The 15,799-nt window shown below is 42.6% G+C and overlaps 2 protein-coding genes across 2 annotated transcripts; one reads left to right on the forward strand and one right to left on the reverse strand.

Moving 5' to 3' along the window:
* Positions 1–9,909: 9,909 nt before the first annotated feature.
* LOC133653980 (uncharacterized) lies at positions 9,910–12,328 on the forward strand. Its single transcript, XM_062053873.1, has 6 exons — positions 9,910–10,127; positions 10,892–11,055; positions 11,154–11,257; positions 11,328–11,472; positions 11,575–11,701; positions 11,967–12,328. The coding sequence occupies exons 2-6, from the start codon at positions 10,954–10,956 to the stop codon at positions 12,308–12,310; spliced, it is 822 nt and encodes a 273-aa protein (XP_061909857.1). The 5' UTR covers positions 9,910–10,127; positions 10,892–10,953; the 3' UTR covers positions 12,311–12,328.
* Positions 12,329–13,006: 678 nt separating this feature from the next.
* On the reverse strand, positions 13,007–15,362 carry LOC133654384 (uncharacterized). Its single transcript, XM_062054703.1, has 6 exons — positions 15,061–15,362; positions 14,787–14,832; positions 14,330–14,421; positions 13,848–13,958; positions 13,479–13,758; positions 13,007–13,301 (listed from the first exon to the last, which is right to left on the reverse strand). Exons 1-6 carry the CDS (start codon positions 15,360–15,362, stop codon positions 13,080–13,082), a joined length of 1,053 nt encoding a protein of 350 aa, XP_061910687.1. The 3' UTR covers positions 13,007–13,079.
* Positions 15,363–15,799: the final 437 nt, after the last annotated feature.

The following is a 15,799-nucleotide window of genomic DNA, read 5'->3' on the forward strand; positions in this document are numbered from 1 at the left end:
CCAAGACCAAGACCCCTCACGCCAAGACCAAGACAAACCACGCCAAGACCAAGTCCAAGTCCAAGACCCACCACGCCAAGACCAAGTCCAAGACACACCACGCCAAGACCAAGACTGCCAAGACCAACGCTGCCAAGACCAAGACCCACGCTGCCAGGACACGCCACGCCAAGCTTTGCCGCCCGACGCACCACGCCAAGCTTCGTCATCTGCGTCTGCCACGTCGACGAAGCGCCTGCCTTCTCGTCGGCCATGGATGTGGCCAGTCCATGGGCGTCCGCCACGCCAGGTACGCCGACCTCCTCGTCGGCCACGGATGTGGCCACTACCTGGTCGGCCGCCACGCCAAGTGCGCCCACCTCATCGGCCATGGATATGGCCATTCCCGGGTCGCCCACCTCGTCAGTTACAGCGGCGGTCTACGCATCCCCGCCACCTGATTATGCCCCGGAGGATACGGGGACACGTCGTCTGGCAACCCACCGCCATGTCCCCCTCCCGCCCTCCCATGACTCTTGATCATTGTTTTGTTTTTATTTTTGTGGACATCTGGTATATGTCCTTAAGGGAGGGGCTCTGTCGCATCTGTGTGATCATGTTTTGTTTAAGTTATGTTCTACTTGGTTTTGGACTCTTTTTAGTTCCTGCTTTTCATTCCCTTGTCTTGTTTCCATGGTTACCCATTAGTTTCACCTGTTCCACGTTTGGACTCATTGTGCACTCTTGTTTGTCACCATAGCAACCCATTAGTTTTCACCTGTCCTCACGACTCACGCACCTGTCTTTAATCGTGTTATTTAAGTCCATTGTTTTCCTGTTGTTCGTCCTGGCGTCCTCACACATTCAGCACTCTGCTTCATGTCGTGTCACAGTTCTCTATGTCAAGTAAGTTTGTGTTTATTGTTCATAGTTTTTGTGCCCACGTGCATGTCTTTTGTTTCATAGCCAAGTTTGTTACCTCCTCTGTGAGCGCCTTTTGTTTATTTCTTTTTTATTGTTAAATAAACATGTATTTAAATTCACGCCTCGCACGCGCCAATTTTCCTTTGCACCACGGGAGAACAAACCACGCCACAGACCCAGTCCTGACAGTAGGACGCCAGCAGAAAAATTCTCCCGCAAGAAAGTTGGTCAGTTTGGATGAGGCTTCTTGGGAGGTGCTGCGCGCCATGGAGATCGAGACGCTGCGCTTTTCCCCCAGGGAGCGCAGGGGGATGATGTGGGGGAATGGAGGCAAGCTGGTGCCAATCGGCGCGTCGTTCCCGTCCCGAAAGCGTCGCCAAGGACGAGGGAAGACTTCCGCGAGCCGGCAGGACACGCCGCTCCCACAAGCCCCTCCCCCTCCGGGCGGAAGCAAGCCACAGGCAGCCCGGCGTCACCCTGATGACATCACAGACCAGGATTTTTTTTTCAAGACTTTTTCTTGTGATCCCTCACCTCCAGCAAAAGACTTTAAAGACATGATAAGACATTACCAAGACATGTTTTTAGAAATAAGAGCATGTCAAGCCAAGCCACCCAAATTTCATGCCCCGCCCCCCAAGACTCAAGCCACGCCCATGTCACAACAGGTTTCTTTTTTTTCACCCACTCAATCACATGTAGAAAAAAAAGGACATTTTGGACAGTTTGGAGGGGAAGATTCTGCCCCCCCCTGACCTCCCTCCAGCCACCCCAAAAGACGGTTCCAGACCGCAGGGAGCGCGTCTGGGATCCGCTCCTTGAGGGGGGGGGGGGGGGCTAGGGCTGGGGACTGTTCAGTTGGGGTCGCTTTTCGTCACGCCAAGCCACAGCCTCCAGCATGACCACCACCACCACCAGTATTTCGTCACGCCAAGCCACAGCCTCCAGCACGACCACCACCACCAGTCTTTCGGCCTGCTAAGCCGCAACCTCCGGTTCGGTCACCACCACCGGTCTTTCGACCTGCCAAACCACAGCCACCAGCACGGCCACCACCACCAGTTTTTCGACCATTCCAAGATCCACCTGCTCCACGCCCAGCTCCACGCCAAGCCCCACCACGCCAAGCGCCACCAGTACCTGCTCCACGCCAAGCGCCACCAGTACCTGCTCCACGCCAAGCGCCACCAGTACCTGCTCCACGCCAAGCGCCACCAGTACCAGCTCCACGCCAAGAGCCGCCAGTCGCAGCTTCACGACGCCAAGTGCCGCCAGTCGCAGCTCCACGACGCCAAGTGCCGCCAGTCGCAGCTCCACGACGCCCAGTGCCGCCAGTCGCAGCTCCACGACGCCCAGTGCCGCCATACATACATAGGCAGCACGGTGGAAGAGGGGTTAGTGCATCTGCCTCACAATACGAAGGCCCTGAGTAGTCGTGAGTTCAATCCCAGCCTCGGGATCTTTCTGTGTGGAGTTTGCATGTTCGCCCCGTGACTGCGTGGGTTCCCTCCGGGTACTCCGGCTTCCTCCCACCTCCAAAGACATGCACCTGGGGATAGGTTTATTGGCGACACTAAACTGGCCCTAGTGTGTGAATGTGAGTGTGAATGTTGTCTGTCTATCTGTGTTGGCCCTGTGATGAGGTGGCGACTTGTCCAGGGTGTAAACCGCCTTCTGCTCGATTGTAGCTGAGATAGGATCCAGCACCCCCCACGACCACGAAGGGAATAAGCGGTAGAAAATGGATGGATGGATGAATAACATACATACACACACATATTTAAACAAACAAATCCATACATAAGCCGGTGGAGCAGCGATCCAGCCCTGGAACCCACCGTCCACCGAGAACCAGTCGACCCATTCCCTTGTGCTGAAAATTTTAATTTCCCCTTGGGGATTAATAAAGTATTTCTGATTCTGATTCCTCCGACAGGTCTGGACGCATGCCTCCCCCCAGGGACAACTCCAGACAAGCCCACACCCAGACGACAGCACAGCATCGTGTGAGGGCAGGCCAAGCCAACCAACACGACAACAAACGAAAACAAAGCAGGCAAGTCCGCCAGCCCCGACAACCACCAAACGCCATCACAAACCACAACAGCGGCCACCCTCTCGCAACGGGCCCAGCAGCACTGTAGAGTGTAAGCAAAATAAGTTGTGCGAGTTTTGGGAAAAAAAATGTAGCTCACATGAAAATACAGATTTTAACCCTTTAATCGCATTTTGCTTCCAAAATAATCCATCCGAAGTTGACCAAACTAGAGTAAAATTTGCACCTATCCGTATAGCATCTTTGAAACAAACTTAAACCATAACCATAACCAAATGGACTGTGATTGTGAAAGTGATTGACGCTGCAGAGCTGTGTGTGTCCTCCTCCTCCTCCATGCGCAGAGGGGAGGGGGGCTTCAGTTGCTCACATCACAGAATAAACAAAGTCTTAGTTGGAGGAACTGGTCAGTAAAAGACAACGTTTTTTTCACCACCTTAAAACTTGACACAAATTGTAGTACGCACTAGTAACTACGAGGGTTTGTTAGTTAGTTTCAGTTCATATCGAACATGCAATTCAATTAGAACGGAGGGAATATTGAACAACAAATTAATGATTGAAGTGACAAACTTGCCATCCAAATAATACCACGTTTGTTGACAAGAACATACAGCCATGGAACAGTGGCGTGCGGTGAGGTTAAGGTCAGGTGAGGCACTGACTTCATCACAGTCAGATTTACAAACATATGAACCCTAAAGAGTATCTTATTCACCATGTGATTGGCAGCAGTTAACGGGTTATGTTTAAAAGCTCATACCAGCATTATTCCCTGCTTGGCACTCAGCATCAAGGGTTGGAAATGGGGGTTAAATCAGCAAACATTATTCCTGGGCGCGGCGCCGCTGCTGCCCACTGCTCCCCTCACCTCCCAGGGGGTGAGCAAGGGATGGGTCAAATGCAGAGGACAAATTTCACCACACCTAGTGTGTGTGTGACAATCATTGGTATACTTAACTTTAACTTTACACTTACAAGCTGTAGCACACAAAAAAGCACATTTAATAAAAAAAACGTTATTATGGTCTTACCTTTACTTATAAGTGCGGGAGCAGTGGTGCTTGTGTTGGAAGAGTTGTAAATGAATGAAACATGAAATCCGCGCTGCAGTGCAGGTGTACCTAATGTTGTGTCCTTGTTCACGGCTCCTCCGGCGCGGCGCACGAGCATTGTTGTTTTTGCACTTTTTGGCTTCTTGTTAAGTGACTTTTTTGGGGTGGATTCGGTCTTGCACGTAGAGGGTTTGGGTGTGGGCTTTGGTTGGTGTGGCGCTCCCGTCAGGCGGTGCATTCTGCGGCGGAGGTGCTTGGCACCAGGAGGCGGGGTTATGAGACGAGCCTCCAGTTTTATGATCGCTCAGCACAATAAATACTTTACACACATACAGTTGTTGACAAAATACACTGTACATTATATACCTCAGCTAACTAAACTATGGAAATGTATAATATAATTCCTATAGCAATACAGTCTCACTGCACAGCAGGCCAGCAGTTAGCAGAGTCATTGTGCACAATCCATGTTGAGGCACAAATCAGTGACGTGCTTCAACTGGCTGCTGATCACCGCACCGTCTGTTCTCAGTATTTGAACGGCAAATGTGAAAATAAAAATAAAAATAATCTAAAACTGGTGAAGTTAAATGGAAAATAACTTTAGTATAATCACTGGATACATATAAATATTTAATTAAATTTTTTTCTTTTTACTTTTTTTTTTCTTTCCATGATGGCAGGTGAGGCCGTGCCTCCCCTGCCTCTAGTGACGGCACGACACTGCCATGGAAGCACATTCAATCTATTTATTAAGCAGAGGTAAATAAAACAAACCAGTGAAAGATTCAAAAGAGCTGCTGTCAGAGCCGACAAACTTCTGCTGCTAGCCTGCCAAGCTAACAAAAACATCTAAAGCCTGCATGGGCTCGCTGGCGTCACACGTCACTAGGCAACAGGCACTGCCTTTTAAAAAGGCACACACATAGATGCACACACTGAAACTTATCTTATGCCAGATATTGGAAGTTATTTTTAAGTAACGCATTAGCTACTTTACAGAGTATTTTTTTACATTTATTAAAGAGTAATTCCGTTAGCAATTCAATTACTGTTTTGGTAAAGTAACGAGTAACTAGAATTAATGACTTTTTAAAAGTTATTTTCAGAAAGCAGCCTGTCACACAGCATCATAAGCAGTTGGCAGGTTGGTGTTCCTGGCTAAAATCTTTGTGTGTATGTACCATAGTAATGTTTACCTACACAAACACCATTGTTCAATGTTAATTATGTTCATGCTGCTGCTGACGTTTAAATATAACCTCTTAAACCAAGGCACTTTATTTCACATTTTGTTCTTTTGTAATTTTGTTAGCTGAAGAATTGAGCTTAGTCAATTATATTAGACTTTTCTTACATAATTTCCAAGGCTTTTTCCTTTTTCTAATCCCAAAACACTTCTTAAGTTGGGATCCTATTATATGAAACCTACTTTTCTTACTTGTTGGTACCTGTTATTGTGTATTTGGGCTCCCCGTCAGTCCTGAAAATTTTAAATCAAGGCATGGTGGAGATATTTAATTACGTCAACGGATATTTCCATTTGTGGGTTAGTTTATGGGCCAAATAATATTGCCATATGACTTTGCATCCATATCACCCAGCCCTTCACTCGTGTTAGTGACAGTACTAGCAGAGTTTAGGTATGTTCTCTGTGTTTAATTGAGCCTTGCAGTAGGCCTTATGATCCCATTGTGTTTAAACGTATGAGTGCACATTTGTACATTCAGTGTTAATAATGAAATTGTGATATTTGAGACATTTTATATAGCTCCTAAGTTTTTTCTATGCTACAATAAGTTTTCTGTGCGATTAATTTTTGTCACCGGTGATACAAGGGAAAGGCTAAGCGTACAGCCCTGCCCAGCAGCCACAGGCGCTTGCAACACAAACAAATGGCAGCAAAAGCAATGACTGCAAAACCCCGACAACCAGCAATACGCGATCAAATCAAATCAAATGACTGAAAAACTGCGACCGACAAGACCATGGAGACCAGTCAGCCTAAACGCCAACACGCAAACACCACCACCACCAAGAAACCCCAGTTCCCAATCCGAACCTGCACAAAAACACCACCAACCAAACAACCGAGCCACAGCACCCACACCAAACAAGATGGCTGCGCTTCCCCCGCACCAAGCCAATGACACAAACCCCACAGCATGAAGCTGGAACAGACGGACACGGACCCCACAGGACAGGAAGTGAAACCTGCACGAGGCCACATAAACCGGAAGCGAAACAACTCACCACCCAAACCACTTCCATTAAAAAAAAAAAACATCGAAAATATGACAAACACCGTGCCAATTTAAAATGAACTGAAGTCTATTTACGGTTATCTGTTCTTGGTCCACCAAAAACATCCCAATTTTAAAATGTGACATGCCTTTTAAAAATGAAAAAAATAACATTTAGATAACACTGTTTGGAAAGCATTACAGTAGCATATATTACGAACAACTACAGTAATTGTATGCAATAATGTTGTTCAGCATTTACCTTGAGGAGCGGAATAATGCATATATTCTTCAGTCCCTGTCCATTGTTGCCAAGTCTGTGTATTATTCCCTTATTGTAAACTGCTGCCACTGCACTTCTTCTCCTTTGCATCTGATGGTTGAAGGGCAGGACGTCAATCTCTGAGCGGCACTCAAACGTGCATGTCAACTGTCAAATGAAAACGTATGTTTGTTACTTGTTAAAAAGAAGCAGAAACAACAAATGTAACAATATATTAATTATTCATTGCTCAACAGGCCCTGTTGTAAATCTGACTTCAAAGTTTGCTCGCAACTTCAAGTATAACAAAGAGCTGAAAGACAGCTCCTAGCTCAAATTACTCTTAAGTTTAGGTACTCATAACTTGGGGTGTCACAAATTAATGTACTATATATAAAACCTCTGATAATAAAATCTGTCCAGCTGACGTGACTGAGAACAAATGCCAATCATGCAAACAACAAGGGTTGGAAATCAATAAACGGTTCTCGTTCTGAACCCGTCCCCGGTGTATCAATTCCTTGGAATTGCTTTGCCATTTTGTCTAGCGGTTCACTTAACAGTTCTTGCGTAGTGACTTCAGCAACATGGCAGCACCTGGTGAAAAAAGCGCACCAAAATTTGCGGATATTTTACTAAAAAAAGATTGCACCAGCGCTACTTTTAATAATTCCGAGGTTGGTATTTTATCAATCGGAGAGTCCATCCATCCATCCATTTTCTACCGCTTGTTCCGTTCCGGGTCGCGGGGGTGCTGGAGCCTATCTCAGCTGCACACGGGCGGTAGGCGGGGTACACCCTGGACAAGTCGCCACCTCATCGCAGGGCCAACACAGATAGACAGACAACATTCACACTCACATTCACACACTAGGGCCAATTTAGTGTTGCCAATCAACCTATCCCCAGGTGCATGTCTTTGGAGGTGGGAGGAAGCCGGAGTACCCGGAGGGAACCCACGCCGCCACGGGGAGCACATGCAAACTCCACACAGAAAGATCCAGAGCCCAGGATCGAACCCAGGACCTTCGTATTGTGAGGCACACGCACCAACCCCTGTGCGGAAGATATAAGAGCAATATGATAAACATTTGAACACACAGCATGCAATGAATGTCGTGTTTTTGAACTGCGCCAATGTCATCCCAGGCAGCCGCAGTCATATGATATAAATACAACAGGTACTAATACCGTCTATTATGTAAGAGCTATTACCTTTTAAATTAAAATGAAAGCCTTCTCATTTAGATGAGCATGAGGAGACATATTCTGACTGGTTTGGAGGCGGGCAGTAATGACTCCAGTTCACGTCAGCCGCAAGTTTTCACCGAGGCAGGGAAGAGTACCACTCAGCCAGTAACGACTATTATCAACAAGCAGTGACTAAGTTTGTGGTCACCAGCTTGCAACAATTTGCCACGTAGATGCACCTTTAGTAGGTGAATGTTCAATAGTAGTCAGACAAAAGTTGCATGTTAACCTCCAACCACATTTTCTCTCAGTCATTATATTGTACAGGTGGAACTCATGAAATTAGAATATTGTTTCAAAGTCCATTTATGTCAGCAATTAACTTCAAATGTGGAACTGATATGTTATATTAACTCATTGCATGCAACGTAAGATATGTCAAGCCTTTAATTATCTAATTTTGATGATCATGGCTTACAGTTTACAGTACACCACATTTTCTGATATTTTCAATTCAAGGTTTTCATAAGCTGTAAGCAATGAACATTGTATCCAAAGAAGGCTTAAACCAAAGGTGTCAAACGTACCCGCGGAGCAGGCCTGCAAACAGGTTTTATCCGGCCTGCGGGATGAGTTTGCCAAGAATAGAATTTAGCCAAGAAAATTTATGAAAGAACCTGCTGTTCTATATGTGTCCACTAGATGTCACAATAGCAATTTGTTGTATCTTTGTAGATGATGCTACATATGTAAAACAAATAAACCACATGATCAAACTACATAAATAACATCCTGTAAATTTGATTTTGATATTATTTCATCTTGATAGATTGAAAATTAACACCAATGAGTTGACTGAAGAACATTAACATATAATTTATTCAGAAAGTATGAATAACGACAAATAAAGATTGAATACTATTAACCGCAACATCTAAGTGTAAAAAACCCCCAACAACATTATGATTTGCGCGCTGATTTTCCACTTCGTGCGCGCGACACCCTTTTGCGCGCGCGTGGTGCCTTTGTGCGCGCGCGGCGCCTTTGTGCGCACGCAGAAAGGCAACGCCCGCGCGCACAAAGGCGCCGCGCGCGCACAAAGCCGTCTCGGTCTGTGCGCTGTCATGTCAGTCCGGTTGCTAAGTTAGCTTCAATGGCGTCGTTAGCACAGCATTGTTAACCTTCGCCAGCCTGGAAAGCATTAACCGTGTATTTACATGTCCACGGTTTAATAGTATTGTTGATTTTCTATCTATACTTCCAGTCAGGGGTTTATTTATTTTGTTTCTATATGCAGTTAAAGCAAGATGCTATCACGTTAGCTCGTAGCTAAAGCATTTCGCCGATGTATTGTCGTGGAGATAAAAGGCACTGAATGTCCATTTCGCGTTCTCGACTCTCATTTTCAAGAGGATATAGTATCCGAGGTGGTTTAAAATACAAATCTGTGATCTACAATAGAAAAAGGAGAGTGTGGAATCCAATGAGCCAGCTTGTACCTAAGTTACGGTCAGAGCGAAAAAATATACGTCCATCGCTGCCTCTCAAGTCATTCACTATAACGTTCCTCATCTACGAATCTTTCATTCTCGCTCAAATTAATGGGGTAATCATCACTTTCTCGGTCCGAATCTCTCTCGCTCCATTGTAAACAATGGGGAATTGTGAGGAATACTAGCTCCTGTGACGTCACGCTACTTCCGGTACAGGCAAGGCTTTTTCTTATCAGCGAGCAAAAGTTGCGAACTTTATCGTCGATTTTCTCTACTAAATCCTTTCAGCAAAAATATGGCAATATCGCGAAATGATCAAGTATGACACATAGAATGGATCTGCTATTCCCGTTTAAATAAAAAATAATAATTTCAGTAGGCCTTTAAATGCACTGCACATGAGTGTAATAAAAAAGCACCTGGACTTGCTAGTTCACACAGCATCCCTGCTGTTAGACATTCATGTGTGTTGTTTCGCTTGTTGCATTATTACTTTTCTTCTCATCATAGTCCTAATACTTGTCAAGTATCCCGTTTTGGCCTGAAACATCCTGTATTTTACACCTCTTTCCTAGCCTGACTAGCCAGCCCATCTCTCTTGCATTCTGTTCGATTGCATTACGAAATTTGAATGTAAATGAAAAATCATGTAGGGCTGGTATGTTTTATTTATTTTATTTTATTTTATTAACACTGGTATGTTTTATTTGTTGACCTTCAAATTAAATGTGCTGTGACATGACATGTCATCGGTCTTACACATTTTGGTTATATACTGTACTTCTGTATTCTATAGTAACCAATTTGCATCTTCCTTTTCTAAACAGAAATGCTGGCAGGGATGGAGAGGAGGTTTTTTGAGGGGGGCATTGATGGCAAAGTACCAAAGTACTCAATGACCGACTTTGAAAAATACAACTTCAAGTAGGTTGTAAAAAAAAGGCAGATGAAGTGAAACTATAGCAATGCTTTTCTTTACACTCTCTCATGCACACAGATACTCATGTTATGAGAAGCATATTGTTTCAAAAATATGAACATTAATTGTTGTTATTTTAAACATCTTTCAGATTACATTGCTCGAATTCAAAAACCACTTTACTACACAATTATTAGGCCAAATGTGCAGGATTATTCTATTAGTATTAGTTATTTTTATGTTTTATCATATTTTAGCTTATTTTTATGTTTCATCATATCTTAGTCTATTTTTATATGGTCTTATTATATTTATATTTCAGTTTTTATTGTATTTTATTTTATAGTTTTTCATATTGTAGTTTATTTTTATGTTTGATTATATCTTATCTTATTTCATATTATTTTTGGACTTTTACCTGATGTGTATTTTAATTATTTTTAATCCATTTATTTTATCATCTAGTGTTTCCTCAAAGAGCCCTCTGGATCTCCACGTCCAGAGGGTTCCTGTGATTGTCTCTTCTCGCTGGAGCCTCTGTATCCATGCATGTGCCATTGTCATTGTGTTGTTATTATTATTGTTGTTGTTGTTTGTTTATTTTTATGTACATGTTTGACTGTCTTCATGGGTTGTGGGTGTTATTTCTCATTTTGTTTTTAACTATGTAAAGCACTTTGAGCTGCATTTTAAATGTATGAAAAGTGCTTTATAAATAAACATGTATTATTATTAGTAATAGTATTTTTCTTTTGTTTTGGGATCACAGGACTATTGGAAAAATATTTGCTGTGAGTCTCGCACAAGGGTGGACCACCACCAAACTTTTTAATGCAGTGGTGTTACAGCTACATATCCACTGGTGAATTTGACCAGGGATCAATAACTGAAAAGGACGTTGTGGACCTGGAGCTCATGGAACTAATAAAAGAGGTAGCACATTTAATTGTGTGGGCAAAATGTGTTTTGAATAATTTCATGTTTGGGTTTCATATGTTGTTTTGATTTCATTACTTGTGTACTTTTCAAAGATTGAGGCTGCTGACAGTGAACTCCTGATGGCATACACAGACAGGATTTTGTCATGTGGATACACAGGGCCTGTGTCCATTGAAAAAAAGGAAGACATTGTGCGGTAGGACATGTCCCTCAGTGTCGCTTCAACTTTTGTTGCTAATGTAATTAATTCACTATTTTTGTTATAGCTCTTTAGTTCTACACTCTATAGTCAGGTTACTGCCCATGCTCCAACAAATCTCCTCTGGAATGAAACTGTATGACCTCCTCACCTTAGTCCAGCAGGAAAACGACATCTGCAGACAGCTTTTTGTTCCAGGATCTTTTTGCAAGGTAAACATTTCATAATGTCCATTAAAAAGTCATCTGCATTTAATAATTTACAGAATATCCACAATTAAACTGTCATGACTTTCTTCTTTTTATAAACTCAAGGTGGATGCTGATTTTCTTGTGCAGTCCCTATCCCCTGTCTTTATTGAGATTGGCACAATGAGACATCAAAGAGAGTCCACAGTGGTCAACTTTCTCCAAGACTTTGTACAGGCTATGGAGGATGAAGGTGAATATTTTCTTTTTAATTCAAATGTTGTTGCTTCACCTTCAAAACAATTACAAAGCACAGTTTGTTAGCAGTTAATTTGGTGGATTACATATATTTGTCCTATATAGTCCTTTACATAGCAGTCAACATCAACACTTACATTATAATCATACTGCCTTTTAATGCTTGAACTGAAGTTTGTTTTGTATCATTAATGCCATCATAAAACTTCCTGTTTCAACATAAAAAAAACTAAACTAAAAACTTTCTATCACTTTTTCAGAAGAGGATGAACACAACTCAGAGACCAGAGAAGAAGATGAGGTCAACAAGGCTGAAAAACAAAACAATGAGACACATATTAATGTTGGCAAGTTCTGCCAGTGGCTCACAGGACAGTCTCATATTCCTTTAAGTTATGCAGAACGTAAACACTTTAAAATAGTCATGGAATTTGACCATGACTGTGAGGTTCGTTATGGTGCAAATCATACCATCTGCTATCCTGTGGTTAATGCATGTTCCTGCTCAGTTTCATTCCCAGTTGCACACCTGAGAACATATGCAGAGTTCAAAACAGTACTCTCTCAGGCCATTGTCAATGGCTTTGAATTTAGCCAGTATTAATAAATAAATAAATGATAAATGGGTTATACTTGTATAGTGCTTTTCTACTTTCAAGGTACTCAAAGCGCTTTGACAGTATTTCCACATTCACCCATTCACACACACATTCACACACTGATGGCGGGAGCTGCCATGCAAGGCGCTAACCAGCAGGAGCAAAGGTGAAGTGTCTTGCCCAAGGACACAACGGACGTGACTAGGATGGTAGAAGGTGGGGATTGAACCCCAGTAACCAGCAACCCTCAGATTGCTGGCACAGCCACTCTACCAACCTCGCCACGCCGCCCTTTGAGGGGTTTAAGTTTAAGGAGGAGACCCACTGTGCAATGAGTGGTCCAGAACATGTCTATAAGGCGTCATCAATAAAACCTACAGGAGATGTCCTCAGGGAGGCCACAGTGACCACACTATGTCTTTCCATGGAGGTCTTGTCTTAATGTGAAATGAACGGGGGGAGTGGAATAAAAAATTGTGACTTCACATTGAATCAAATCTAAACCTCCTGCATGACAGGTGAGATTTCTACCATCTGGACCACCAGTGCATCCGAGGTAACATTGAGTCTTGTAAGCATCACATCACAGATATGAGATGGTTACTAAGGTATTGTAAAACTCAATGTTACTAAGGAAGCACTGGTGGGCGAGTGGTAGGAGTCCCACTTGTCATGCAGGAGATTTAGGTTTGATTCAATGTAAGTAGAGAGGTGATGCCTTGGAGATGTGTTTTGGATCAGTCTTTGCTCAGTGGGGATGAATGAACTCCAAACTCATTGTATGCGCAGTCGTTTCACATGTTCATGGCAGACAATGTATAGTTGTTCATTTGTCAAGTTTGGGTCATTCGGATCAATGAGAGTTTGGAGTTCATTCAGCTCCTCCTCAGTTAGAGGGCAATCATATTCAGGCACCACAATGTCAGTTTCAGGTTCCAAGTCGTTGCCATTATAATCAGCCGCAGTCTCCCAATCAATGTCCGGCTCTTGAAGATCCTATGTGCCAAAAGAGAGTATTTTAGTTTACACAGAACATTACAGTGTATGGTTGTTATTTATTTTCAAGGTGTTCCATTCTTCCTGGATCTTTGTTCAGTATACGCTAATTCAATCCTCGTGTTTTGATTGTTTTCTTTTTTTTAGCCACAAAAATACTGTCGACAAAACACTTACTGCAATGTTCTCAGAATGAGCATCACTGTTGTTCAACATCTGTCCACATTCCCACATCTGCATCGGACTTCGGTTTCCCTCAGTGCGCATTGGATGGTGGTTCCAGCCTTCAGTGAAGATCTCCAAGTCTTTTTTGAGTCTTGGAAGAAATGCGTAGTGGACACAGAATATGTCGTCTATGGACGAGATGTCCAGTATGTAATTTTCTTCAAGCGAATACAGAAGGTTGGAATACTTGAACGATACAGAGATCCACAAATCTCGCCATAACCGCTCTATCCTATTGAGGGTCACAAAAACATAAAAATTGAATTTCCATGAAGGCAAACATGATATTGTGTTAATAAGTGAAAGCTAGAGGAATTGTACCTTTGATTGTGGACACTCTTTCCCGAGATGAAACTTCCACGATTGTTGCCACGGACTGTGAACATAAACCGGGCGATGTCCACGTTCTCTACTCCCTGGTCAGCTCGTACCCTGAAATTGGTTAAAATGGAGGAATCAACAGAACAATGTATTTGTAACTTTTGTACATGAGTACACTATCCAATTCGTATTTTCAACATTAACAAATGTGCCCAGTAATAATAGTATGCATATAAAGTCCCCTTTTTGGTTACAGCTAAAAACATGCAGTGAGACAATAGCAGGGAATCATGAGCCAAGAATATGAACTATGTAGAGAAATGGCATAAAATATGTTCCTGTCTTAGTTTTTTTAATCAAATAGTATAAGCACTTAATGCTGTTGTTCAGCCAAAGGATGGGGTACATAATATTATATTTGTATCTGTCATTTCTGAAAATTGCCAATATGCATAGCATTGTAATAATCTGAATAACACTACCTTGAGGGTAAACCATGTTGTTGAGTGGCCTCCAGAAAGAAGTGAAATGCTGTTGAAGCACAGTTGTTGGTCGCTGCATTTAAGTACAGTATCTACAAAAGTCAAATAAAATGTAAACCATGCGTGTGCACCTGCACCAAGATTACACTTGGAAACTAAAAAAAAGTAAAATAAACACGATGGCAGTTTGAATACAATATGTGGGCAACTGCCAAATTTGAACAACTGCTTTGGATATGTTGCCTCAATAATGTGAGATTCTGGCATATTGGCTACAGGGAAGGCGAGGGTGAAATTAAAAATTATGTACAAGATCCTGTCCTGGGAGGCTTAAGTACATGGAGCAATTGGACTGAGAATGGTACTATTGTAGCCTCAATTTTTTTTTAAAAATGAAACAATCCACAGAAAGACTAATTATTATAATGTGATTTGTAAAAAACAAAAATTAGGTTACCTTTCTCGAAAAACCATCGATTCCTCCAAATATGACAATATTGTATCTGAGAAGCAAACATACAACTTGAATTTAGTCATTTACGATTTGTGCACTAAACAGTGTACAAACAGTGAAATTTGGTTTAAGTGGGTAAAGGTCCAGAATAATGCATACAAATAAAAATATTCCATATATTATGTGAAATGACATATCCCCATGATGGATAGTCACTGTACAAATGAGAACTGGTTGATTATCAGATTACATATATATAAACATCTTCAGTACAAACCTGATCAACATGTGATTTGTGTCCACATGTACCAGGGACAAGGGCCCTGGTACAGAGTAAACTCTGCGTATGACACAGCCAAGACTGGACAGTCTTGAGATGATACCTATGGAATCAACTCTGTGCATGCAGGCAGCAACTCTTCTCCATGGAACTCTGTGTCCCAGAGAATCCAGTCGGCCTTTTACCATTCTGTAGCCTGCATTTGGTAAATCACGCTTAATGTCAGAAACCAAATAGTCAAGCTCAGCATCGGTGATGGGACTATACATGGCCCTGACAGAAAGCTCATTCTCTATCATCCTTCGATAGATTGTCATTCTTGAAACACCCATCAGTGTGGCTATTCAAGGCACAGGAAGGTGTACGCCAAGCAGTTCCTTCAAAATTGTGGGGCGTCCTTTGGTGCCTGTCTTGTCCACTGTGACATCTGGGGCTGGATGTTCCAGTTGTGCTTTCACAAGTTCAAAGAGTTCCTGCAAAGTCTGGATAATAGCAGCTGGTACTTGAATGTGGTTGGATAGGGCTTGCAGAAGATACAGCTCCTGTCGACAAACAAATTCTAAAAAGTCAAATTTTAGTGGAGTTGTGGAAAATGCCAATTTAATTTTATCTAAAAGTCTTTGAAGAAGGTAATGTTTCATCTGTTGAGAGAACATCACATATTTAATGAAGTGTCAAGATCAATATCTCTCTTTTCATACACATACAACCAGTCGACAGATGTCAGTCAATGATG

Source organism: Entelurus aequoreus, linkage group LG07 (genome assembly GCF_033978785.1).
Source record: "Entelurus aequoreus isolate RoL-2023_Sb linkage group LG07, RoL_Eaeq_v1.1, whole genome shotgun sequence".
In the NCBI taxonomy this organism is placed as follows: domain Eukaryota; kingdom Metazoa; phylum Chordata; class Actinopteri; order Syngnathiformes; family Syngnathidae; genus Entelurus; species Entelurus aequoreus.